Source organism: Peromyscus leucopus, chromosome 20 (assembly GCF_004664715.2).
Source record: "Peromyscus leucopus breed LL Stock chromosome 20, UCI_PerLeu_2.1, whole genome shotgun sequence".
In the NCBI taxonomy this organism is placed as follows: Eukaryota; Metazoa; Chordata; class Mammalia; order Rodentia; family Cricetidae; genus Peromyscus; species Peromyscus leucopus.
The window spans coordinates 38,734,228-38,760,342 of NC_051080.1; the positions used below are offsets into that span (position 1 = coordinate 38,734,228).

Below are 26,115 nucleotides of genomic sequence, written 5' to 3' on the forward strand. Positions count from 1 at the left end.
CCCTCCGCTCCTGGTATGTGCCTGTGCTCACTTGCTGTGGGCGGGGAGCTCTGCTCACCCTTCCCATCCGGCAGCCCTGGTTATGGCTCCCAGACTGGGGGAGAACTTCCCTTCGCGAAGTTAGATAACAGGCCAGGTTCTCTGTCAGAGGATTGGCGCCGTGGCTCCACGTGCTGCCGCTGGCGCGGGGCCAGGCCCTCCCTGCCAAGCAGCGGGAAGGGAAGGCCTGGCTGCAGCCGGAGCTGGCAGGTGGCCGAGCTGGGGGTGGACAGGCGGGCTGGGGCTGGGGCTGCCCATTGGCTGCCTCGGGCTCACACCCCGCCTGCCTCCCTAGCCTGTGGCTCCCTAGCCAGCCCCTGCCTCTCCAGCTGCTTCTAAACTCCGGGAGCAAGCACCTCCTGCTGGGCCATGTCGAGCTGCAACCAGATTGGAGTGGCCCCTGCCATGGACATGCCTGAGGTCCTCAAGTCCCTGCTGGAGCACTCTTTGCCTTGGCCAGAGAAGAGGACAGGTAGGAACACAGGTGGTCTCTACCGGCAAGGGACCTAAGTGCCGGAGGGATGTGGGAGCCGGCACAGGGACAGCAGCAAGATGGGTGAGCAAGGGCTCCGGTGCAGGGAAGGACCCCGGGAGGTGCGTGCATGTGTGCCACATCAATTCTGGGGCTGCCCCCATACCTACTGGCTTTGGGCGCTCTGGACAACGTGCACTACTGACAGATGCTGGGCTCACGTGGACAAGGACGGGACCGGAGTGCCTGCAGGAATCCAGGAAGCTGATTGCTTCTTAAGCTCCCTCCCTCTGCACGTTGGGGGCGAGCGGTGGAGCCCCGTAGATTTGGGCAGCAGCCGCGTCTGGAGAAGGCTTTCTGCGCCTGCCACTTGCTCGCGGCTGTAGGGCTGAACTCATGGATGGGCTGGAAGCTGGTTATGTAACAGTACCACAAGCCCCGCGTTCCTAGGATACCACAGGGAACCCCAGGGCTGGGGACAGGCAGTAGAGTGGAGTGAGTGGCTGAGGGGGTGGGGAGGGGCAGCTTGGGCAGCCGGGACCAGGTATCTTACAAGTCTTTCCTGGGAAAGTTAAGGGCTTGAACTGCTTAGCTTTGGGGAGTTGGGAAGCCAACTTGGGCTACTCTCTCCTGACATTTATGTCGCCACATCTCTCAGGCTCATCCCAGGTTCTTACTACCTTTATCAACAAAATTTTCTCACGGTGCTGGGGATTGAACCTTCTGAAAGCTGAGCATAAGCTTTGCTACAGAGCTGTGCCATCAGCCCCTCCCCGTTGCCTTTAGAGGAGACCACCCTGTCTCTGCTGCCCGGGGGACAGGAGGTCAGGGTACTTACTCCCTGGGAACCTTTCAGACATCTGTCTCATTCTGGGCTGACATCTGATACATCTCGTCAACCTGCTGTCCTTGCAGGACCTCTTCCTGGAGGGCTCTCCAAACTTTGGAGCCGGAGGACAGCTCCGGACTCCTTTCACCCTCTGGGGCCAGAAACGGGCTTAATTTCATTAACTAGGGGAAGGCAGGACAGAGGTTCTTTCTGATCCTGGGAAGTGCTATCTGAGGTAGAGGATTTCCCCAGAGTGCATGGCAAGGTCCTCAGAGGGCTCTTAGGGATCTTTGGACCAAGGCCCTTTAGACCACAGCCTGTGGTTTCTTTTCTTTTTTCTTTCTTTCTTTCTTTTTTTTTTTTTTTTTTTGTTTTTTTTTTTTTTTTTTTTTTTAAAGATTTATTTATTTATTATGTATACAGTGTTCTGTTGCATGTTGCAGCAGAAGAGGGCATCAGATTCATTACAGATGTTGTAGCCACATGTGGTTGCTGGGATTGACTCAGGACTTTGAAGAACAGCCAGTGCTCTTACCGCTAGCATCTCTCCAGCCCTGTTTTTTTTTTTTTTTTTTTTTTTTTTTTTTTTTTTTTTTTTTTTTCAAGACAGAGTTTCTTTGTGCAGCCTTGCCTGTCCTATAACTTGCTCAGGCTGGCCTCGAACTCACAGAGATCCTCCTGCCTCTGCCTCCCAAGTGCTGAGATTGAAGGTGTGACCACCACTGTCCAGCCTGCCTGTAGTTTCTAATGCTGGGCATTTATACACCCTCCTAGACAGGCATCACAGAAGGTGATCCTGCATCCAATTGCACAGAGGACACCAGCTGCTGACCAGGAGGAGCCCATATCCCTACATAGCCCTGAGAGAGCCCCCTGACGGATGAGCCCCCGAGAAGGTCCATATCTACCAACGGGGCACCGACAGCTTTCTGCTATCTCTCGGTGGCCTGTGTGGGTGGGCCCAGCTGGAAGGCTTTCTGAAATGTAAGCAGAGCCTTTCCTTCCCTGCAGGTAACTAGGGAAGATGATGTAGCGCCCTCATGACCCCACCCAGTCGTTCCAAGATGCCTGTTGCTCTGCGGACAGGGTCAACTCACAGATGGGCGGGGCAACGTTCTCGGGGTTGACTCAGGGCAGTGCTCGGTACAAGAGACTAACGATGCCTCCGAAGTGTGGTAGCAACTGCTGGTTACTGGCTCCCAGCTGTTACACAGAGTCTGGAGAAAGCTGAAAACCCCCATCCCTCATGGGCAGTCAGGGCCCATGCCTAGGGGAGACTTGCCCAAGGTTGAAAGCAGAGCTTTGCCAAGATCTGGTAAGTTCTGCCTGAGGACTGGTTAGCCCCATTTAGCTGGGTCTTAGTCTTGGGTCACCTCCTGTTACTTCATGTGGCACTTCATGGAAAATCAGAATGTGCCATCCCACAGGACTGATGGCAGCTTGTGGCTAACTGGGGAGAAAATCAAGGGGGAAGTGGCGGTGAGGGGGGCACGTATGTCGCAAAGCCCCCACTCACATTATTAATCTATACTCACCACTCCCCAGAGCTGCAGACCTCCCGGGCAGGTGCACACCCACCACACCGAACCAGAGGCCCAGCAGTCTTGTGACAAGTGCTTTACGAGTTCCTGTTGGGGTTGGTTCCCCCCATTTTCCCACCACTCTTCTTTGGCCTCTGCGGAGTCGGCAGAGCCAGTGACCTGCCTTTCACCTCCACGAAAGAGGCGGGTTTCTCCTGGAGGACCCGGCAGCCCTTCCTTCCCCTTTTCTTCTCTAGCCCAGACACTCTGCCGCACAGCCCAGTCACATGCAGGGTGTAGTTCAGTTCCAATGGGAAGGAATTTCTGAGGAGAGCAATGCAGAGTGAGAAACTCCAGGTGTGCCCTCGGAGAATGCTCTCCCTGCAGCAGCATGCTCTATTTTCTAGTTCAAAGACACTTCCCAAGATCCACGTGGAGCCCCACTGGCAGCTCCAGGGCCTGCTGCAGCCGGCACAAACTTCTGCCTCTCCACGGTCCTCAAGGAGGTAGGCCTTCCTGATCAGTACTGACCACACTTGATACTCCCTAGGTTAGCTGGTGGTCCTTAATCTCAGCCACAATTCAGCCAACTTACCTACAGACTGAGAAATCCATGAGCAAAAGCATGGATCCACTCTCCGAGCTCTGACTCAGTTTCTCACCTCTGAACCTATGGAAATCACGCTTCCTGTCACTGCTCTTGCACTTTCCCCCAAAGATCCTCCAGGGCTCTCCATCTCCTGCTCCTTTCTTCTTCAGCCTCTTGAAAGATCCTGAGTCTCTAAATCATCTGATTAGCTTCTGACCACTGACCTTCCCTACCTACAGGGCCTCGGCTGTGCTCAATGGCACGTTCATCCATCTTTTTGTCTTCTCCACCTCTCCAGGCCTCCCTTTACAGGAGCCTGACTCCTGTAAACTAGGTCTTCACTTTGAGCTGGGCAGGGAGGGACACTTCTGGACAGGCAGCAAGAGGCAAAGCCTTAAACTCAGAGTCGGGATGTGATCCTTGGCTCCGCTGCCTTAAGAAAGGATGAGGAGTACCTATGCCACAGGCTCGTCGCCAGGACTAAATGCGCTGGCCCACGTGGAAGTATTTCAAACTGCGACAGGCCAAGAACAGAGTGGCCGGCTTGGTGGTTGCTCTTTCTACCTATAATCTGACCCTCATTCCCTTCCTTCCTATATTGGCAATCTGATCTCCATGGCTTTGTTTTCACCTTCCTTTAAAGAACTGGATGTTATAAGATTGTGCACACACAGAGCTGCTTCCTTAGAGGTGTATGGTGAGACTCCTGAGGCATGACACCATCAAACCCTAGAGGACAGGTCAATAGGCAGAGTCTTAGGGGTACTCTGGCTCTGGGGAAGGGGCTCACTCCAGTCCTCTTGGTGAACTGAAGTAAACAGGTTTCAGGTAGACTACGTGCAGCCTGGGCTGACCCAAACTTGGTCTGAGAAGAGGTCTGTATGGGGACTCTCACAGCCTGGGAAACCAGAGAAAGCATGGTGTTTGCTCAGGAGGGAGAAAAGGACATGGGGCCTTCTGTGTGCTGGAGATATTGTCATTACTCCTCACTTCAGTCTGCTAAGTGGCGCGTCTTCCCATCCTTTAATGAAAAATGAACTCCGAGAGCTTGGCCACCTCGGGGCAAATGGGTGAGTGAGTGGCTCTTGCCTTCCTCCTGAGGAGCCCAGGGTCTTGTTCTCTGTTCCACCCTACCCCCATTAGAAACAGGAAAAGCACATCTTCATCAAGTGCCAGACACCGATGGCAGTGTCAGGAGGCTCCCTTTCCAGGTGACTTTGCACCTGGCCAGACCCCAGGTGAGACTGCTGGAGGAATGAGTCTGGAGCACGTGCCACCCGCTCCTACATTGCTTGTGTAGCGGCATGGCAGGCGTCTGGTTTCCACACTACCAGTGAGAACACTGACGATCCATGGTGGAGGTCGCCAGCCCTGTTCCAGGCCAGCAGGCGGTCTGGTTTCCACACTACCAGTGAGAACACTGACGATCCATGGTGGGAGGGTCGCCCAGCCCCTGTTCCAGGCCCAGGCCTAGCCACAGAATTCCCTGGTCTCTGAAACCATGTGGTAGTTCTTGGTCATTCAGTTATTCATTATTAGCTTGGTGAGCATTCGCTCTGCTTGTGGCTCAGGCATGGATTGGACAAACACTGTCCTTGCTCAACTGCAGCTGGCAAGCCAGTGAAGAAATACAGCAGTCATGGGTCCAGTTGGCCTTTCCAAGGGGTGACACTTGCGCTAAGACCTGAAAAGGGAGGCAGAGCTAACTATGTGAAGAGCTAACTCTCAGGCTGTGGAGAAAGCACCTCAGAGGCCCTCCCCTTTGTCTGCCGAATAAAAGGCCACTGGTGCCACGGAAGGTGAGCCATGGGGAGGGAAACGCTAGCGAGGCTGGAAAGATGCCAAGGACGAGACCTCAGAGGCTGGGCCCTACAGCCTGCACCTGCTTCTGCATCAGCACCAGGACTTCGCTAGGGAAAGCAGACTGTCAGGCAGTGGTGGTTCAGACACTATTGTGGTGGGGGAGGATTCTCTCCATGGCCATGGCACTCTTGGGGCAGCTCATGTTATCAAGACTCTGGGAGTGTGCAAATCACAAGCCAAATAGGAAACTAGGATTCTTGAGAGCATTGAAGGGAGAGGCAAGAATTTGCAAAGAGGCTCCACCCTCCACTTCTACCCTAGAGCACACAGACCAAAGTACAAAGCACAGACGCCCAGTTTCCCGGCCACAGGTATGTGGGCTACAAAGGAGAGCTGTTGGCAAGGCTGGTGCTGGACACTTGCCGAATGGCTCATGCTTGTTCTTCCAGATTCCACCGCCAGCCAAGTACATGACTGTTATTTCATATTAATAACACACCAAATGTATACAGTTTGGCTTTAAGATGTTTTAACCTTACCAACCCCAAGCAAGGAAAGCAAGCCAACAAATATTTATTACTGCTCTGAACAAAAAGCATTGTGCTTGCCAGCTGTTAGTATTGGGACAGTGAGTCTTGGCTTTCTAGAACTCAGTGAAAGCCTTACCATCAGCCTGCTTTTGCTCATTCCAGGTTCCTGTGCTGTCTGTCAGTCCTAGATGCTAAGCCGTCAAGACCAGTGTGGGCTTCAGGCTAATGAAAACCACATGCTTGGCATATGCTCCACTCAATAGAACTTGGGTGGATCAGCAGGTTTCCGGCTGGAAAGAACAGAATCTAAAACTATTCAGTCTGGCAAATAACGTTTCTTACTCTGTTCTGATGCTGGTTTAGTTAGACTCTGTAACCTATCCTTATGTTCATAGCCTCATCATCACACACAAAACAACTCCTGAACCAGCACATCCTGAACGGAAGGAAAAGGGGCTGGATGAGTGCGCACCCATACACCTCACATACTACTCTTGTAGTAGGTACCTGCCAGTGCTTATCACAGATACTTTACACAAAACCCCCTACTCGGTAGGAATCTCCATCTGCTTCCCAGAGGAAAACCACTGGGACTTAGAAGTCCTTTGATGGTGCCATAAGCAGGTCATTGGCTCAAAGGAGAGTCTCCTCGCATCTGCCTCTCAAGCCCAGAGTTACAGCTGGTCCAGACACCCTGAGGTTGACACTGGACTGGAAACCTATTGTTGGCCAGACATGGTGGCAAATACGTTTAATCCCAGCACTTGGGAAGCAGAGGTAGGTGGATATTAGTGAATCTGAGGATAGTCTGGTCTACAAATAGTGAATTCCAGGCCAGAGCAGAGCTATACATTAAGATCCTGTCTCAAACTCATTCCCAGTAAAAATAACAAAAACAAAAACAAACAAAAACCTATAATTGACCAGCAAGATGGCTCAGTGGGAAAAGGCACTTGCCACCAGGATTGACAACCCGAGTTTTATTCCCTGGAACCCATGCTAAAAGGAAAGAAACTACTCCCCAAAAGTTGTTCTATAACCTCCAATCTGTGCATGGCAATGTGTGCACACATACAATAAATAAGTGATTAATTAACTGATAAACTTGTATTAGAGACTAGAAATGTAACTCAGTTAGTAGAGTGCTTGCCTAGCTTGCACAGAGACTGGGTTTGATCTCCTGCTTTCTATAAATTGTGCTGATGGTGCATGCCTATAACCCCAGCACGCAGGAAGTAGTGGCAGGAGGACCATAAATTCAAGGTCATCCTCATCTACATATCAAGTTTGAAGCCAACCTAGGGTACAACAAACAAACAAACAAACTCAAACAAACAAAAAAACTCAAAAATTTGATACAAAATACTGTGATGCCACATCATACTTTTCTGTCTTTTTTTAAAGACAGAGTCTCACTATGTAGCTCTGGCTGTCCTGAAACTCACTCTGTAGACCAGGCTGTCTTGGAACTCACAGAGATCCACCTGCCTCTGCCTTCTGAGTGCTGGAATTAAAGGTGTGCGCCACCACACCCAGCTACCACATACTTTTAAAGTTTAACCAGGTACTAACATGTTCTTAGGTAGTCTATTTCTTTATAAGGCTCACACACCATGGCAATTAGCAAGTTACTTCTCACAACACTTATTCCTCTATTGTGAGAAGAGGCAAGGTCACAGTTATGGCCATAGCAATGACAGAGGACAGCGGCAGAGAAACGCAGCTGGGGTTCTTGAGGTCAGCTGGAAAAGGAAGAGGAAGTAATGTCCCTGTCTTCAGGACAGTGCTGACTGCTGCAATCCCCCACAGCTTGCAAGGAGGCACTGCAGGGCCTGTAATGCTGCTGAGGGATTTTGAACGTCCACCTCTCGGTAATCCAGAGGAAACTCCTCCCTCGGGTGTCAGTAGAAGACAGACTCAATGCTAGATCAGTTTTTGAAGCCTCGGCCTGCTACCTTCATGCATCTTAGTCACTGGTCTATTAGGTGAGTGCTCCAGGTTGGCTGCTGGGTGCAACAGTCATTATCCACCTGGGGGTGACTATAACTAAAAAGGGAAGACTAGAAAGGGGGTAGGAATAGAAACAGGAGTGGAAATCTTTACTTCTCCCTACATGTCATCTGTGTTATAAACAGATAACTTGCCACTTATATCTTACTAAATTCCTAGCAATTTAGGAATTGTTTTTCCTTCTCAATAATGCAATATTTAGCCATGAAAATATACATTTAAGTCTAGTCTAACAAGGTCCTCTATAACCAAACTAGCTGGAGGTTACTATTTCTTTTAAAACAATATCGTTAGGTTTTACTGTGTGTGTACCCAGGAACTGTGCTCATGGAGGTCAGAAGACGATGTGAGAGTTAGGCTCTCCTGCCATCGTATGGCACCCAGGGACTGGACTCTGGTTCTTAGACTCGACAGCAATCAACTTTACCCCAGAGCCATCTCATTCACCCAGCTTTTCTTTTCTAGAGTTTCGTCGTACGTTGCTTCATTTACTTAGGGTTGCTCTTTTAAATTTGTTTCTAGATCAGTTTCTCCTAAAGATCTAGACTCATACAGAATTCCTGCTAATAATTCTGCAAAACATGGGTTTTCTTTTTTGTTGTTGTTGTTGTTTTTGTTTTTTTGAGACAGGATTTCTCTGTGTGGTCCTGGCTGTCCTGAAACTCACTCTGTAGACCAGGCTGGCCTCCAACTCACAGAGATCTGCCTGGCTCTGCCTCCCGAGTGCTGGGACTAAAGGCATGAGCCGCCGCCGCCGCCGCCGCCGCCGCCGCCGCCGCCGCCGCCCCGCCGCCGCCGCCGCCGCCGCCACCCCACCAATGCCCGGCCAAAACATGGTTTTCCATGTAGTTCCCTTCATATCCATCAATTTTAATTCAATTAGGGAAATGTTTACACTGCAGGCTAGATCCTGCCTTATCCCCATTTGACACATAGGAGAAATGAAACAATGGTCTGGAGGCATCAGATGCAGAAAGTGATCAGCATCTAATTAGTGTGGCTGCAGAAACTTAAATTTGGGATTCAAAGTTCATCATCGGGTCCCTATCACTACCCAAAAGTCCTTAATCTCTCTCTCTTTAGGCCTACTCAGCTACTCAATTTCATTTTCCTCAAGTTCCAGCAAAATTCTTATTCCATGCGCTTTCAGGGTCTGCTGCGGCTGCATTCTGCACCTACCGCATGAACCACAGACTGCCTTTCCGCCAGACTCCAGCTCCTCCGTCGGAGGGAGGCAGGGAGCCATGGGAGGGACACAGTATAAACAGGCCAAGTCCCGGCCCCTCTGGGAGCTTAATCCCAGAGCGTCTAGTGTTGTCTGGGCTTGAAGCCGAGTATGATTTGTACTGCAAAGAGGTACAAAGTTCTGCGAGCCGCCTTGAAGGTCTGTGCACCCCTTCATGACGCATAGGTTTCCTAAGGAACCCCGAAAGCATCGATATTTTTTAAGAAGTGGCTCTCCCACAAAATGCAAGATTGGTAGTTTCTGTTTTGTTTTGATTCTAAGAAAGGGAATTTTTAATTCTTCTTATCTGTAGAAGAGAATTTGGGGGTGTCCCAAACCGTGTTGACTCTCCAGTTCAATGTTGAATTTTAAGACTAAGGAAGCGGGCTCCAGTGGAGCAACTGGTTTTCCCAAGGTCACAAGTGAGCAGCTAGTAGTACGGAAGTACGTCGCGACCCTAGTCCGGGGACAGGTCTCAGGAATGCGCTCCCTACGCTAGTGTTTATCCCGCTGCCACGCCAGCTCCCAATCCGCAGATCAGTGGGCAACTTGACACCCGCTCGAGCAGCCGAGCCTGGAAGCCGGCTGCCCTCCGCCAACCCCGGGGCGCGTGGGAGGAGTGCTGGCCGGGTACCCACGTCCCAGTCCCCGGACCCCGAGCAGAGTCCGCTGAGCGACAAAACAGAACAGGCCAGGCCAGGCCAGGCCAAGCAAGGCCCAGCCCCGCCCCGCCCCGCCCCTCCGCGCCGCAGCCGCACGTGCAGGGCCTCGTGCAATCGCGCCGGCCCCGCCCCCTCGCCCCATTGGCTGCCTTGCGCCTTGCCCTGGCTGCCCCGCCCCTCGCGGTTAGACTCGGCTGCCGCTCCACGTGACCCTCGGGGCTGGGCCGTGGCGCCCAGTCCCGCCTCCCTCCCCGGGGTGGCTTCTCGGAGGGAAGGAGGGAAGAGAGGCCACGACGGACTGGGAGGAAGCCTGGAGCCACGAAAGTGGTGGCTAAGAGGACACGGCTGACTAAAACGAAGCGAGGAGCTCCACAGAAGGCCACGGTGCTCCGGGGCGGCCGAGGCTATGCTCCTCACCTGGCCCCGCACGTGTCTAGCTCGTTTGGCCCCCACAGCCAATCCTGGCTCGAGGAGCTGTGCCCGCCCTCACGCAGAGCCGACCAATCGGAAGCCACGCTCCGGGACGGCCGGCCTGGCCTCATGAATAATGAATGGGACGGGACCCGTCCGCGGGCGGGGCAGGGACGGAGGGAGGCGGGGGTGCGGTGGCGCGTCTGCGCAGTGCCGCCCGTGTCAGCAGCTGCGGCGGGTCGAGCCGCTCCGGCCCATCTCGGGGTGCGGGCGGGGGAGGCGAGACGCAGGAGCGGGGTTTAGGGCACGATGTCCGACGCGGGCGGCGGGAAGAAGCCGCCTGTGGAGCCGCAGGCGGGGCCAGGCCCGGGGCGTGCTGCTGGGGAACGGGGCCTGTCGGGCTCCTTCCCTCTGGTCCTGAAGAAGCTGATGGAGAACCCCCCGCGCGAGACGCGCCTCGGTGAGGGGGGGGGGCGGCTCGCGCGTGTCTGGGGGCGGGGTTTCTGCAAGGGCGGGGCCTTGTGGGGGCGGGGCGGGCCTGGTCAGAGGTCAGGGTGAAGTGGTCCAGCGTAGAAGGGCTATGCGGGTCAGGAGATGGCTAGGGCCCTGCTGGACTAGGCCTGGGGTCGAGAGAGAAAGACGGGGGGCCTGTCTGGAAAGGACAGGCCAATGGAACTTTGCAAGGAAGCAGCCACTTAGATCGGGCTCCAGCGGGGCTGCCTGCATCCAAATCCCTAGGAAGCCGCTTGCCTAAAATGCCGGTTCCTGGGCCTCACACAGTCAGCGGATCCTGGGACAGAAGCTTGTATTGTAAGAAGCATCCCACTGCACCACCGTGGGGTGCAGAGCCCACCACCAAAGTTTGAGGAGCACCGATCAGTGTAGCAGATGGCCTTTGTATATCTTTGGCCGGTCCTGGAGGAGGACGATTCTTCCTCTCTGGGAGTGGACATGGAGTGGGTCTGCCGTGGTGCTTTACTGGAAGTGTGTCTCTGGGCAGCTGCTGGGGTGCAGATCGGGGAGGTGATGTGCAAAGAGGGTCCGCGGTGTCTTTTAAGGGGATGAAGGATGGGTAAAGTAGAGCTGGGACGAGGGTTAGAATGCAGCCACTGAGGCCCTTCACCTGGTTAACAATGGCAGGACCGGGCTTCATAGTATTGTCCAGGCCACAAGGGTCCCTGGGGCTTTGTGTGGAAAGCAGGCTTGGCCTGGGTATTTGGCCTGGAACAGCAGCAGGACTGACACCTATTGTACCGTCTTAGGTGCGTTGAGGTGTGTTTTCCGTCTGAGACCTTTGAATTTTGAGAGCTTAGTGTAATTAGGATATTTGGGAAGGGATAGGCTTTGTGTGGACCGCTTGTACTGACAAATTCATTTCCCTTTCTAAAATGCCATGTCTCTTCTTTTCCTGGGTGTGTTCTGAGGCTGCTGTGCTTATGGTTGTCAGTGGTGGGTTATAAATAGCTTCCGCTCATCAGGTGAGGCTAGGTTCTCTCCTCCTGCTTCAGGACCTCATGTGCACAAACCCTTTTGTTTGTTTAAAGACGATGCTTTGCTCCAGATCTGAGAGTAAGACAAACAGCAAGTGCTCACATCTGGCAGCTCTTGCTTAAGATGACCAGCGAGCAGTGGTCCATATAGTGATTTTTACCTTACATTTGCACATGCTCGCAAGCATCTTGACACAGTCTTATCTTGTTTAGCTTATTATCTACACTCTGCAGATGAGGAAAGTGGAGACTCTGGAGAGGTGCAGATGCTTTCTCAAGGTCACACGGTGGGTCTTCTGCCTCTCGGTTTGGTGCTCTTTCTCGTGTATCAAGCTGACAACCACTGGGGTCGGTCCTGTGACTTCAGTACTAAACATGCCAGTCGTTTACCTTTTACAGTTCATCCAAAACTTCTCCGTACCAACACTGATTAAAACAGCCTGACTGATGGTCGTGCTTGCTTTGTGATCCCAGCCCTGGAGAGGTAGAGGCAGGGGGACACTGGTTCAAGGTCATCCCTGCTGTACATCAAGTTTAAAGTCAGCCTAGGCTTCATGAGACCCTATCTCAGGAAAGCAGGAAAAAAAATAGTTTTAACTGCTTTGGTCAGGCAAAATGTGGAACTTCCTGTTGCTTGTCCTTCTGTAAGGCTGCTTTTTTATCTCCTCCCTTCTCTTACCTCTTTTGATCCCAAGTGACCCCACCCAACTGGTCCAGTCATTTCTGAACAGAATGTGGAGTCAGATGAGCAGGGAAGCCATCTGGCCCACCCAGTCCACAGGCTGGGATTTTTGTTGCTTCCCAGTTGTTTTTAAATCAAAGCCTGATTAAAAAAAAATTAAAAAGGCAGTTGTAGGAATTCAAGTTAAATCATATTAGAAGCCATGAGCAAGTTCTGTTTGTGAGAACCTCCATCTCACTGAGTCTGGTCATTTTTATTGGACTAATAGGCTGCCTTTTAGCTGTCTGGTCTTGGGGCCCAAGCATGACTGCTTTATCTCCAACATAATAATATTTGATTTCTTATTTTTTCTTCACTTCTAAATCCAGAGTTCAAAGTTGTCTCCCTCAATTTTGAAAACCCATTATGAACTTGTCATGATCTCATCTCCCACTTCTTTGATTAGCCTCCTTGTCACTTGGATGCTCTCCTCTTGGCACGTTTCTCTAGGCTTTTTTTCCTGATTGCCCTCTCACGGATAATCATATGCATAACCTTTGACTAAGATAGGTGGGATCTGATCTTCACTAATTGATTAGCCTCACGTTGAATAGGAACAGTTTTCCTCCTTCAGCTCCACCCTTCTCCATCCTCCCGGGAAGTCTGCCTCCAGTCTTTCGGCATATGCAGGGATAGAGGCCTTCTGAATTGGCTCCTCTCGGTGAGGACACCTGAAGCCAATGTGTCTGAAAACCCAGTACTCCCCAGTCATTATACAGGTTCCCATAGCCACTGTGTGCTTAGCCATTTTGTTGGCCCCTGAAATCTGGAACTAAATCAGACACGGTCCCTACCCTCGGTGACCTCACAACAATAAAGAATGTGTACTGTGTACGGCATACTCAGTAGTATGGGTTTTCATATGTTACCTCTGATCTTCGAAAAAGAGGGACTTAATGCTTATTGACAGTGAAACACATGGAGGCTCACGTCAAATAATGTGGATCAGGTCACATGTCCACAGGAGCCATCGCTAGAGGGAATGGGACAGGGGAGCCCAGGAGTTATTGGCTAGTGGGCCTCAGCCCTGTCCACACTAAGATATCGGGGAAGGTCAGAAACACCACTTCCTTCCATGTAGCCTCTCCTGTAGATGCCTGCCTACAGCCTATTCTGCATTAACTCTGGGACTACCTCAAGCCTTAGCCTATGCAGCTAGCATTCCAGAAAGGCCAAACACAGAAGAGAATGTCGTGCCACCCCAGAAGGAGACCAGCCTGCCTGGTTCACGCACCAGGTTATAATGGGAAGACAGGACATGCTCTTGAGACATGTATGTGGGATGTGGATTGAGCCAGGCCTCTGAGAAAGATGGGGCTTCTCTAAGGCTCACTGCCCCGCTTCTGGGATGAGTTAGTTACTCTTGTGTGGTGTCTCATCACAGATTTTGTTTGCAGATAAGGAAAAGGGGAAGGAAAAACTGGAGGAGGACGAGTCGGCAGCAGCCAGCACCATGGCCGTCTCTGCCTCCCTCATGCCACCCATCTGGGACAAGACCATCCCCTATGACGGCGAGTCTTTCCACCTAGAGTACATGGACCTGGATGAGTTCCTGCTGGAGAATGGCATCCCTGCCAGCCCCACCCACCTGGCCCAGAACCTGCTGCTGCCTGTGGCAGAGCTGGAAGGGAAGGAGTCTGCCAGCTCTTCCACAGCGTCTCCACCGTCCTCCTCGACTGCCGTCTTTCAGCCCTCAGAAACCGTGTCCAGCACAGGTTGGTGACAGGCCTTTGTCATCTAAGGAGACCACTTCCCACTGGGTTCTGCTATGTCCACACTCCCTGTGTGCCCTTTTTCTGAAGCAGGGCCCGATGGGCTGCAGATTAGAGAACCCCTTGCCCGTAGTCTTTAGTACTGTCCGTAAGGCTGGGGATAAAGCAGTAGTTAGGTCGGCACCAGTTGGCCTTCCCCTGCGGGGACTGCACATGCTCAGGATGGTGGAGGGAGCTCCCAGGCCGCAGCTCGCAGAAGAGAAACCCCACTCTGCATTTGATACCGTTCTTTTATGTCAACGGTATTTTGGCCACAGATTCTTGGCAAGGTTAGGCAGTGTTATCAACACCACTGTTGTCATTCTGACTGTGAGTGCTAACATTTACTAGGACTTATTCTGTGCTAGACCCTAACAAAGAGTCATCCAGAGGATCTTACGAGACTATTCGGCCTATTATCCCTGCTCTGTAGATGAGGAAACTGAGGCACAGAGAAAGTGAGAACCTTGCCCACGTCACCTGGCTGATAGGTACTGAAGTAGTACTGAACCCAGGATGCTCTTCTGCATAGGCAGGTACCGCTTAGGCACTAATACAAATACCATTTCCACTGCTCTACAAATTATCTTCAAGAGCTAAAGGCATTTTTTACTGTTTTGGTTTGGGTGTTGGGTTTTTTTGGTTTGTATTTACATATCTTAACATAAACCTGCCAGGAAAGTTGTGTCCCCTGTTTGAGAAGCCACAGAGTTTCTGCAGCCTCAGAGACATGGGGGCACATGTCTCTGGGACTCACACCATGCACAGCTCTCAGGGTGTGTTTCTGTTGAATTTTCAAAAGGGAGATTCTTTCAAATAAAATTTAAAAAGTAAGAAGTTGGAGTGTATATCACAGGTAGAGTATTTTATTATATATCTAAAATATTAAGGTCTTCTTTTTAGATCTGTTATTTTTAATTATGGGAAGCAGATATGTGCACATGAGTGCAGGTGCCTGTGGAGCCTAGAAAAGAACACTTCATCTCTTGGAGCTTGAGCTACAGGATGTTGTATGTTGTCTGATAGGGATGCTGGGAACTGAACTCAGGTCAACTTCCAAAGCAGCAATGGTCTTAGGCACTGTATCTCTGTGGCCCCAGTACAAGAGTTCAAAAACAAAACAAACAAACAAAAAGAGAAGGAGCAGATTCAGTGTCATATACCTGTAATTCTTGTTACTCAGAAGACTGAGGCAGGAGGATCACAAGTTCAAAGCTAGTCTAGATAATATAGTGAGACTCTGTCTTAAAAAATAAAAGAAGGGCTAGCGATGTAACTCAGTGGCAGAGTGCTTGTTTAGCATGAAAAAACCTTGGGTTCTGGACTGGAGAGAGGATTCAGTGGTTAAGAGTGCTGGCTGCTCTTCCAGAAGATTCAGGTTCAATTCCCAGCACCCACATGGCAGCTCATAACTGTCTGTGACTCCAATCCCAGGGATCCAACACCCTCTTCTGATCTCTGTGGATACCAGGTATGAATGTGGTATACAAACAAACTTGCATACTCATAGAATAAAATTTTTAAAGCCTTGGGTTTCTTTCTCAGTGCTGTAAAATAAATTTTAATTAATTCAATAAAAATTAAAGATAGAGGAAATGGTGGGAAAGATGGTTCTGCCCCTAAGAGCACCTGTCCCGAGTTTGGTTCCCAACACCCACGTTGTGGCTCACAACCATCCATAATACCAGTTCCAAGGGGTACAACAGGCATGTTGGTGTACACACATGCATGCAAGTAGAGCATTCATACATATAAAATGAATCCAAAAAAGGAAAAACAGGGGAGATGGTTAGTGTGTCAAAATGCTTGTTTCACTGTGGACATAGCACAGTGTGGGCACGTCAGTGCCAGGGAATCAGATACTGGTCAGCTGGCCAGCCTGCTAGAAATCGGTAAGCTCCAGGTTCAGTGAGAGACCCTGTCTCAAAAAATAAGGTAGAGAGGATCGGTAAGATGGCTCAGCAGAGAATGGAATTTTCTCTGAAGCCTAATCAGGTGCTGGGAATCAAACCGGTCTACCATATGTGTCAAGGTCAGAAGAAAACAGCCCAGGCCCCACATGATGGAAGGAGAGAACCAACTTGTGTAAGTTGTCCTCCAACCTCCACATGTGCAGTGTGACATGCATGCAGGTGCACACACATACAAATAAAATAATTAAAAAGTTCAATGAAAAAGATGGAGTGATTGAGAAAGATAACCAACATTAACTTCTGGCCTTGACATGGACATTCACACATGTACACATATATCCACACATACATACATCACACATTAGAATTTTTAAAAATATTTTACATGTGGAATTGACATGTAAATTGTGTCAATTAAAGATAGGGGAAATGGATTGGAGAGATGGCTTAGTCATTAAGAGCACTTACTGTTCATGCAGAGGACCTGAGCTTGGTTCCCAACACCCACATTGTGGCTCTCAATCATCCATAATACCAGTTCCAAGGGATCCAACAGGCATGTACATAACATGTATGCAAGTAAATCACAGAGATCTGCCAGCCTCTGCCTCCTGAATGCTAGGAATAAAGGCATGTGCCACCATGCCCAGAGTAAGAAAGGATCTTTTTTTTTAAATGTGCATTGGTGCTTTTGCTTACATATGTGTCTCTGTGAAGGTGTTGGAGCTCCTGGAGCTGCAGTTACAGACAGTTGTAAGCTGCCATGTGGGTGCTGGGAAGTGAACCTGGGTCCTCTGGAAGAGCAGCCTGTGCTCTTGACCACTGAGCCATCTCTCTAACCTCTAAGGGAGATTTTTAATGAAATATATATATATATAAAAGTGTGCAGTCCAGTGGATCCTCACAGAGTGAATCACCCATTTCACACTGCCCAAATCAGGATACAGAACTATGCTGGCATCCATGAAATGCCTGTGACTCTGGGCATTCGTCTTCTTAGAGTTAATCACTGTTTCTTCCTATCACCAAAGATTACATTTGCTAATAGCTGAGCAATAGAATTGTCCTCTGTTTGGTTTCTAAATATTATAAGTGGCCTCTGAATATCCAGGATTAAAGACAGGATTATCACAACTTTGAGCCAAGCCTCGTTTATAGAATAAGTCCTAGGCCAGCCTGGCCTGCATATTGAGTTCCAGGACAGCCAGCCAGAGTTACACAGAGAGACCCTGTCTCAAAAAAAAAAAAAAATCATCGATAGCTATGGTCAGCAAGATGTCAGTGGGGGTGCTTGCCATCAAGCCTGAATACCTTGTGGAAAAGAACTGACTTCCGCAAACTGTCCTCTGACCTCCATGTTTGTACAATGGCATGTGTGCACACAGGCGCATGCATACACACACACACACACACACACACACACACACACACACACACACAAATACATAAATAAATGTACAGAAAGTTGAGCAGAGGATGCAGTGCAGTGGTCAGGTGTTTCCCTTACACTGGGGAGCCCCAGGTTTAATTCCCAACACCATACGTACACAGACAACATTCATTGTAAGTTCATTGCATTACTACTATTTATAACTTTATACAGTTTTATAATACATAATAAATTATGTGGGCATTAAAATGCCTTAATATTAATAAAAATATGCTGGTAATGGTGGTGCACACCTTTAATTCTAGCACTTGAGAGGCAAAAGCAGACAGAGCTCTCTGAGTTTGAGTCTAGCCTGGTCTACTGAATGAGTGCTAGGATATCCAGAGCTACATAATGGAGAGATACTGTCTCAAAAACTGAACAAAAATAGTTTCACGGAACATATTTAATGGAAAACTGGGTATATTGGTCTATACCTGTAATCCCAGTTTTCAAGAAACTGAGGCAGGAGGATTGCCATGAATTCAGGCCAGCCTGAGCTACATATACCAAGGTACAAATGAAAGTGGAAGTCTTTAATTTTTACATTCATTTTCTAGAGAAGGCATAAATAATATGTACGCTTTTGTGTCTGATTTCCTTTATACAGCATTTTTTCTCAGTCATCTTGTCCCTGTGGGAGAGGTTTGTTAATTTTCATTGGTAGATAATACTGTGTGAACACACCACAGTTTAGCCATTCTGCAGTTGAAGGACAGTGGGACTCACTATATAGTCTAGTTGGGGTTCTGAACAATGCTGTTATGAACATTTGTGTGCCTGTCTCTTGGTAGATATGTGCATGTATTTCTCTTGGACATTTACTTAGGAATAGACTTGATGAGTTGGTGAACAGGTAAGTCTTCATTGTCTCCTCTTCCTCTGACAGGGTCTTCTATGTAGTCCTGGCTATCCTGGAACTCACTCTGTAGCTCAGGCTGGCCTCAAACTCACAGAGATCCACCTGCCTCTGCCTCCTAAGTGCTGGGATTAAAGGCGTGAGCTACCATACCCAGCATTATTTACTTTATTTTACGATTATGAATGTGTGCCTGTGTATATATATGTGTATAGTGTGTGTAAAATGCTCACAGGTCAGAGGAGGGCATTGGATCCCATGGAGCATGAGTTACAGGCAGCTGTGAGTTGTCATGTAGATGAGAGGACCTGAAAACCCAGGTCCTCTACAGGAGCAGTAATTGTTCTTAACCACTGAGCTCCAGGACTCACAGACACATACAACACCACACACACACACACATATATCACATATTTACACACTTTTGTTTGTGTGTATGTGAGAGAGAGAGAGACAGGGTCTTACGTACATAGCAAGTAATGACCTAGAGCTTCCAATCCTCCTGCCTCCACCTCCCCAGTGCTCAGATTATAGGATTACACCAACACACTCAACCTAATCCAGTTGAAAACCTAAATTTGATCATGCCACACTTGTGCCATCAACATCCCAGTGATTTCCTCATTTCAAGAGAAAAATCTGTGTCAGCAACAATCGGCATTTAGGGCAGATAATTTTGGGGGGATTGTAGGAAGATGATTGGTTTTAATTTTTATATCTTTTGTGTTGTAGGGTGTGTAGCAGCCTTCAGAATTCTATACACATGCCAGTTGCACCTTGGAGTCCTGATGTAGCCAGATAGTTCCTGTAGGGCAAAATTGTCCCCTGTTAAGAACCATGGCTTTGCAGGGCAGTGGTGGCGCACACCTTTAATCCCAGCACTTGGGAGACAGAGACAGGTGGATCTCTGAGTTCGAGGCCAGCCTGGGCTACAGAGAGAGTTCTAAGACAGCCAGGGCTACACAGAGAAACCCTGTCTCAAAAAAAAAAAAAAAAAAAAAAAAGAACCATGGCTTTAACCTCTCTGTTATACTGTGTTGTATCTGTCAGGACACTACCAGGGATATAGTTTGTATTCAATCATTATCTGTTGCTGAATATTTGGTGTACTGCTGTTGGTGTACTGCTATTGGTAGCGTTGAACAGGTAGGACAAGGGTTCAGTTTTCTGTTAACAACTCTTATCTCAACACACAACCTTTGAACTCTAAAATTGACATTAATCCAATGTTTACCTGTAAAGCAGCCATATGGAATAGGAAGAGTAAGGAGCCAGAGTCAGCCAGGCCAAGAGTCACATTTTACTTCAGTTATTTACCTGTGGGGTTCTGGAAGCCTGTTGGATTTATCTGGGCCTTGGTATCCTTTTCTGTGAAAGAAGAGTTAACGCTCATCTCCTTTCCATTGTGAGTGGGTGAGTACAGCACCTGCCGTGGGGCTGCGAGCAGAACCCCTGCAGTTCTCTGCCTGGGTCCTCACCTCACTGTTGTCGTGGGGACACTCGGCCGGGGTTCATTCTTGGACTACTTGAGACACAGGAGGTCGAGTGGCATAATGAGTCAGTGTTTCGCTTACCATTTCTCGGGGAAACAAAACACTTAGAAAATCCTGTCCATTTTGAGGGACTCTCCTTTGGTGTGGTCTGTTCCTGAGGGGGAAGAATTCATGGGCCGGAGGTAATTGAGTGGTTGATCACATGCTTAGCCCTGGGTTTGACCTATAGCACACAAAAAAGGGAAGTCATCTTAGGAACTGAACCACGTGTGCCTGCCTGTCTCCCTTTACGGCTGATGATGTGGTTTTCTTAAGTGGCAGTGGTCTGTGAGGCCTCCAGGGTGTCTGGTGGGGTGACATATTTTCTCTGTCCAGCGAGATGCTTCTAGATCTTTGGCCTCTGTCTTTCAGAATCATCCTTGGAAAAGGAGAGGGAGACCCCAAGTCCCATCGACCCCAACTGTGTGGAGGTTGATGTGAACTTCAATCCTGACCCTGCTGACCTGGTCCTCTCCAGTGTGCCAGGTGGGGAGCTTTTCAACCCTCGGAAGCACAAGTTTGCGGAGGAAGACCTGAAGCCCCAGCCCATGATCAAAAAAGCCAAGAAGGTCTTTGTTCCTGATGAGCAGAAGGTAAAAAAGAAAAACATCCTCTAGCAAAGGCACAGCAGTGGGTTGAGAGCCTAGGGTAAGCTGTGGTAGGTCTCAGCAGTGCAACTCAGTGGCATAGCTCGGCAGGATGGTGCTCGCTGGGACACATGAGGCCCTGAGCTCCATCTCTAGGGAGCTCAAGTGTGGTGGCACACACCTTTATTCCCAGCACTCAGGAGGCAGAGGCCAGAGAGAGACAGACAGAGACAGAGAAACTAGAGTAGGGACCGTGCTTCCTCGTGTGATTTTTTTATATGGATGCCACAGGAGTTCTGTGCTCGGAGCCACATCAGCAACAATTTGATGGGAAGAAATGGTTAGGTGTGACTTGGCCTTAGTGACTCTGATAGGTCCCTTCTTTGGGTTAGTGTTCCACCTCCCTGGCATTAGTCCAGCCATCAGGAAGAGAAGTCACTAGACCTCAGAAAGCAAGGTTGAACAGTTTCAAAAGACAAAAGACACCTTGTAGGGTTGGGGTACAGTGGTTCTCAACCTCCCCAACACTGCAACCCTTAAATACAGTTCCTTATGTGTGGTGATCCCCCACATCATAAAATTATTTCACTACTACTTCATAAATAATTTCCTTCTGTTATGAAGCATAATGTAAATATCTGTGTTTTCCCATGGTCTTACGCAACCCCTGTGAAAAGGTTGTTTGATCCCCCAAAGGGGTTACAACCCACAAGTTGATAAATGCTGTCTTAGTGGGTAAAGCACTTACCACAAAAATATGAGGACCTGCCTGAGTTTGCCACAAAAAACCAAAACCATAAGAACCCATGGGAAAGCTGTAACAGGTAGTATGTGCCTGTAATTCCAGTGTCTGTAATACCGGGAGAAAGGAGGCAGAGGTAAGAGAATTGCTGGACACTGGGCCACCTAGCCTGCCAAACACAATGGGAAACAACAGAGACCCTGTCTCAAGATGGACAGTGAGTGAGGACTGACACCCAGAGTTATCCTCTAACATGCACGCATGCACCATGGGGCACGCCCCTTCTCTCCCTCTTCCTGCTCCCTCTCTTTCTTGCATGGTCTTGTAGAGTCAGGTTTGAGCTCAGGGGACTTCACCTATCTTCGGCTCTTGACCACCACTAAGCATGGTGTGGTGGTACAAGTCTTTAATCCTAGCACTTAGGAGGCAGAGGCAGGCAGATTGCTAGGAGTTCAAGACCAACCTGGTCTACATAGTGATTTCTGGGACAACCAGAGCCATATAACAGAGACTCTGTTTCAGAAAGAGGTAGGGAGGGGGGATGTTAACCAATATGCCTAAAGGAGGCAAGGGCAGAGCACCCAGCAGCACACTGCCTGTCAGGGAAGATGCTTGCTCCCATAATGCAGCCTGCCCTTCTGAGACAGGGCAGTGTCCCATGTTATAATGGTCCTTTTCTAGGGTCCTATCTTTAGTTCTTACCACAGCATTGAACTGAGGGGTGGGGAGTAGACCTGGGAGGAAGGAAGGAAAGCTAAGGTTCCCTCAGGGGGAGCACCAGACACCCACAGAGGGCACTTTCCCACAGGATGAAAAGTATTGGACAAGACGCAAGAAGAACAATGTGGCAGCTAAACGCTCCCGGGATGCCAGGCGCCTGAAGGAGAACCAGATCACCATCCGGGCGGCCTTCCTGGAGAAGGAGAACACAGCCCTGCGGACGGAGGTCGCTGAGCTTCGCAAGGAGGTGGGCAAGTGCAAGACCATCGTGTCCAAGTATGAGACCAAGTACGGGCCCTTGTAACCTGTGCCCCTTGCCCCGCAGGGCACTGCCTGCACTTGAGACCTCTGCCTGGGGCTTCCTGGACCCCACACTCGTGTGGAGACTTAGGACTCTTCATGGGCACATGGTGGCGTACCTGCTCTAGGAGTGTTCACGTCTCAGCTTCATTATAACATGGCCAGCACACGTGGTGACTTCCCCAGGGGACCAGGCTCCTCTCTGATGGGGAACATGAGCGAATCTGTGTAGACGGGTAAATGGCCCGAGTCTCTCTTCTTGGATGTCCCAGCCGAATCAGAAGGGACCTCTGCAGTCCAGATCTCTCTTTACAGAGTGCTCAGGCTTTCCCAGCCTTCCTCAGTCTCCAGTCTGGACCGACAAGGGCTGTCTACAGAATGAGTCATGATTGTTGTCACCCTAATGTTGTCTCAGGTAGCAGGTGCATTTCCACTTGGGGTGTGTCTGTCATGCACCTCACCCTCCCCAAAAGAATCTTTGAGAGAAACCTTCATTCCCCTGTGTCTCGGAGCCAGGACACGCTGACGCTCTGTTAGTGTGTGGAGGATGGTGGGCCATAAGAGTGGGGTCTCTGCCTAGCCGGGAACTGGGGTGGGCTTGGGGCTCTCTGCAGAAGTACATCCTACCATTCTTAGCTCCCATGGCCCTTTTATCTTGTGGCTTTCAGGCCTGAAGCAGCCCTGAGAACAGCTCCCTCTACATCCCACTTGCTATGGAAGAGACATTTCCAGGATGGCTTGTCTCTGGGCTCCAATTGCCAGCATCTAAGGCAGCCCTTGTATCTCAGGCCAGTCTGGAGGCTCCTCACTTCTGCTTACCTAGCTTCTGGTTATTTTCACCCAGGAACCATTCTCAGATCTTAGGTTTAAAAAGAAACCCCATCACCTAAGAAGCTTAAGCTTCCTAGCCCAAGGTATTTAGGAAACTGGGCTCCAGTCTCCTGTTCTGGGCACCAGAGTGAGGGGCTGTCTCTTGAGACGCTCCATTGGTTCCTTGCTCTGGCTCACGGACATGTCCCAGGCCAGACTCTAGTCTCCCTGAAGACAGAAGAGGGCCTTTCACTTCCCAGATCAGGTCCCTCCCCGTGAGTGTCAGGGTGCAGCCTCACAGGAGCTGCACTTGCCAGAGTCACAGTGCAGCTCGTAGGACGGCGGGCTCTGGAGACATTTACACGGCCTGGAGTTCCTCAGTCTTGGTCTCCGGAGTCAGGGGCTGCCCACCCAGGTCTGGTCATGGGGTGGAGTGATGCTTGCAGCTGTGGCTTCCTCTGCCTCACAGCTGTACCTTTCTCTTCTGTTGGGCTGAACTTGTGCTCTTGCTCTGGCCAGAGGATTGGCTGAGGGAATCACGGAACCCTCTGCTCATGTGGGTCAGTGAGGGCACCCTTCAGGAGGGTGTGTTTATTTGCTCAGGGTGGGCAGCCTGTGTGAAGGAGACAGAGGTGACGAGGGTGCTTTATTATCCTTAACACTGGCTTTATTTTCAATGCTGGCTTGGTTTGGGGCCCCAATCTTTTAAGACTTTTCATAATGATGTTAAGACCAGGGCAAACCATCTGCTGGCCATGGACTGCAGCCAGGAGATGCCCTGCCCGTCCTGGGACCTGCCCACCACCTCTCGACAAAGGTCCCTGACTTTGACTTTGGTCCTGTAGGACCCTGTGCACACTTGTCACTCTGTTGTAACCACAAAGGGCAGTTGCACCCAGCATGTCAGTGTCCTGCCCCAGCTGCCTGCCTCCCACCCACCCACCTGGCACTCTCTGGCCGCCTGTTCACCCAGAGGCAGTTCTCGCTTCGTGACTGGTGGACAAGCCTTGAGCTAAAAGGCTCTTCGTTCTCTTTGGCTAGAAAATGTAAGGTTTGTGTTTCTAAGTTTTAGTTTTTAAGGAATGGATACTTATCTCTGGATGCCATCTGTGTTCTGACCCCAGTGGGTGGGTTGGGGCTTAATGTCTCTCCCTTGGTCTTACCTTCTGCCTTGTGGTGCCCTCCTTTCCTTCCAGAAGTAGGGGGGGTGGTGTCTGGCTCCTCCTAAAGTACTTACTGGGAAACAGTATGACCGCTTGCTTCTTGGAGAAGCCTTTTGAAAGCGGCAGGTACAGGAAGGAGCATGCCTGGAGGTTGATGTCCTGGAGAGAAAGGATTCACAGAAGGGCCGCTCCTCCGTTGGCCTTCGGACCCAAGGCTGTGCAGAAAGAGTCGACCTCTGGGGTTTGTCTGGCCATGAAAGTCTAACTCCCTCTAGGAGCTGATGGCTGAAGTCTGAGGCTCTGGCACTCAGATCTTTGACATCTTGTAAAGAGAAGCAGGCTTGAGAAGCCAACTTCTGTTTGGCTCTCCATGGGTTCACCTTGGGATGAGAGGTGCACTCACTTCCTAAGCGACCTGTTCTCAGCTGTGGCAGCCTCCTTGCAGACTCAGAAAAGATGCATGAATGAACTAGAATGCTGCAGGAGTGTACATACAAGAAATGTGTAGATAAAAGAACTAAACATGTTTGGAGAGAGCCAACCACCCTGTGGAGGACCTGCCTCAGTCACCTTATTCTTGGCCCAAAGGCTGAGCTTTGTGGGTCTGACTCCCTTGGTTGGGGATGGTACTAGGCAGTGACGCTCCTTGTCCACACTCCCTGCTGAGAGGGTGCTGTGGCCTGCTTTCCACTCAGGCAGCTCCTCCAGTCCTCCAGCCTGGGGACAGATGTGAAGCTCTCCAGTGGCCCTGAGAGGTATGCTCCCTGTAAGGAGGGGCTGTGGAGCCCCTGGTTTCCAGGGCCAAGCCCCACCCACAGCTTCTTTAACATCTGTTAATTAAGTGCAATAAATTTTTCTAGAAAAAGGCAAAGATGATTTCCAGGTAGAGATTGCTGTCTTTTGGTATTGGGATGCCAGAACACCACTTGGTTTTATTTTTCTAAGTGCATGTGATTGGTAGAGTGTGTGGGGCTCTGCATCCTCCCTGGGAGCCACATTCCAGCGGCCCTCTCCCTACCTTTGTTGGGGGAAAGAGGCCAGGAGAAAACCCCTCTGTCCCAGCTGCAGAGGTAGAAGCAGACAGCAGCCCATTGGCCTTGTGTGTGTGTGCGCCTGTGCGAGTGTGTCACGGCTGCTGGGCCGGAGGTTGTGGTGGGGGAAGTTGGGAATGTATCCTTTTCAAACAAATTAAATATTTTGAGACGAGAATTTGGCGATGGTCTTTTATGTTATTCCTCTCCTTCCTTTCCTTTCCCTGTGTGTTGACATGAGAACCAAGCCAGAAAACTCTCTTTGGAACCCCAGGCAGCACCTGTCAATACCAGCTAGATAGCCCTGGCCGCGTCCCCCAACTCCTCTGTGCTTCCGTTTCTTCAGCTCTCAAATCAAATCCCTGCCCTGTTTGTCTCGAGAGGAGGACACACACTGGAGCAAAGGCAGACTGAACACACTGATACAGCCAGTAAAAAGACGCGGAACTCGGATGCCTGATGGCAGCGGTTTAAAAAAGGATGGACTAAGAGTACAAGCTTAGTTCCCAGAACCCATTTCCAGCCTAGAACTTCTCTAATTCCAGCTCCAGGGGAGCTATTCTGGCTTCTGTGTGCTCAAGCATGAGTGTGTGTGTGTGTGTGTGTGTGTGTGTGTGTGTGTGTGTGTGTGTGTGTGTGTACACGATGAAATAAATCTTAAAAACTAACAAAGCTGAATGTGATAGTTTGTGTATGTAATCACAACACTCCTGCTGAGATCAGAGACGCAGAGGAAAACCAGCAGGTGAATTAGCCTGGAGTACACAACCCAGAAACAGGAGAGACTGTCTCAGTTAGGTGGGAGGTGAGAACTGCCGAGTTAACATTGTCTTCGACCCCCACATGCATGCTGTAGCACGTGTCCACCTACACTCTCACACCTACACCATAATCATAATAAAACATTTAAAGTCCTTTGCCTTTAATCCCATAACTCAGGAGGCAGAGGCAAGTGGACCTCTGTGAGCTCAAGGCTA

General features: G+C 50.0%; 1 protein-coding gene across 3 annotated transcripts; it reads left to right on the forward strand.

Annotated features, from left to right (window-relative positions):
* Positions 1 to 236: 236 nt before the first annotated feature.
* On the forward strand, positions 237 to 25,316 carry Tef (TEF transcription factor, PAR bZIP family member). 3 transcript variants are annotated; one of them, XM_028871222.2, is made up of 4 exons: positions 237 to 511; positions 13,699 to 14,016; positions 20,158 to 20,378; positions 21,923 to 25,316. In XM_028871222.2, the coding sequence occupies exons 1-4, from the start codon at positions 409 to 411 to the stop codon at positions 22,136 to 22,138; spliced, it is 858 nt and encodes a 285-aa protein (XP_028727055.1). In that variant the 5' UTR covers positions 237 to 408; the 3' UTR covers positions 22,139 to 25,316. The 3 variants fall into 3 exon arrangements, with proteins under 3 accessions (XP_028727055.1, XP_028727053.1, XP_028727056.1); XM_028871220.2 differs by lacking the exon at positions 237 to 511 and adding an exon at positions 10,312 to 10,550; XM_028871223.2 differs by lacking the exon at positions 237 to 511 and adding an exon at positions 10,662 to 10,900.
* Positions 25,317 to 26,115: the final 799 nt, after the last annotated feature.

Excerpts from the sequence above, each read along its gene's own strand:
- Tef (XM_028871220.2), top strand. The coding sequence starts at position 10,400 with ATGTCCGACGCGGGCGGCGGGAAGAAGCCGCCTGTGGAGCCGCAGGCG. Across the intron at positions 10,551-13,698 it reads CCCGCGCGAGACGCGCCTCG|ATAAGGAAAAGGGGAAGGAA; the intron begins GTGAGGGGGGGG and ends TTTTGTTTGCAG. Across the intron at positions 20,379-21,922 it reads TTGTTCCTGATGAGCAGAAG|GATGAAAAGTATTGGACAAG; the intron begins GTAAAAAAGAAA and ends ACTTTCCCACAG.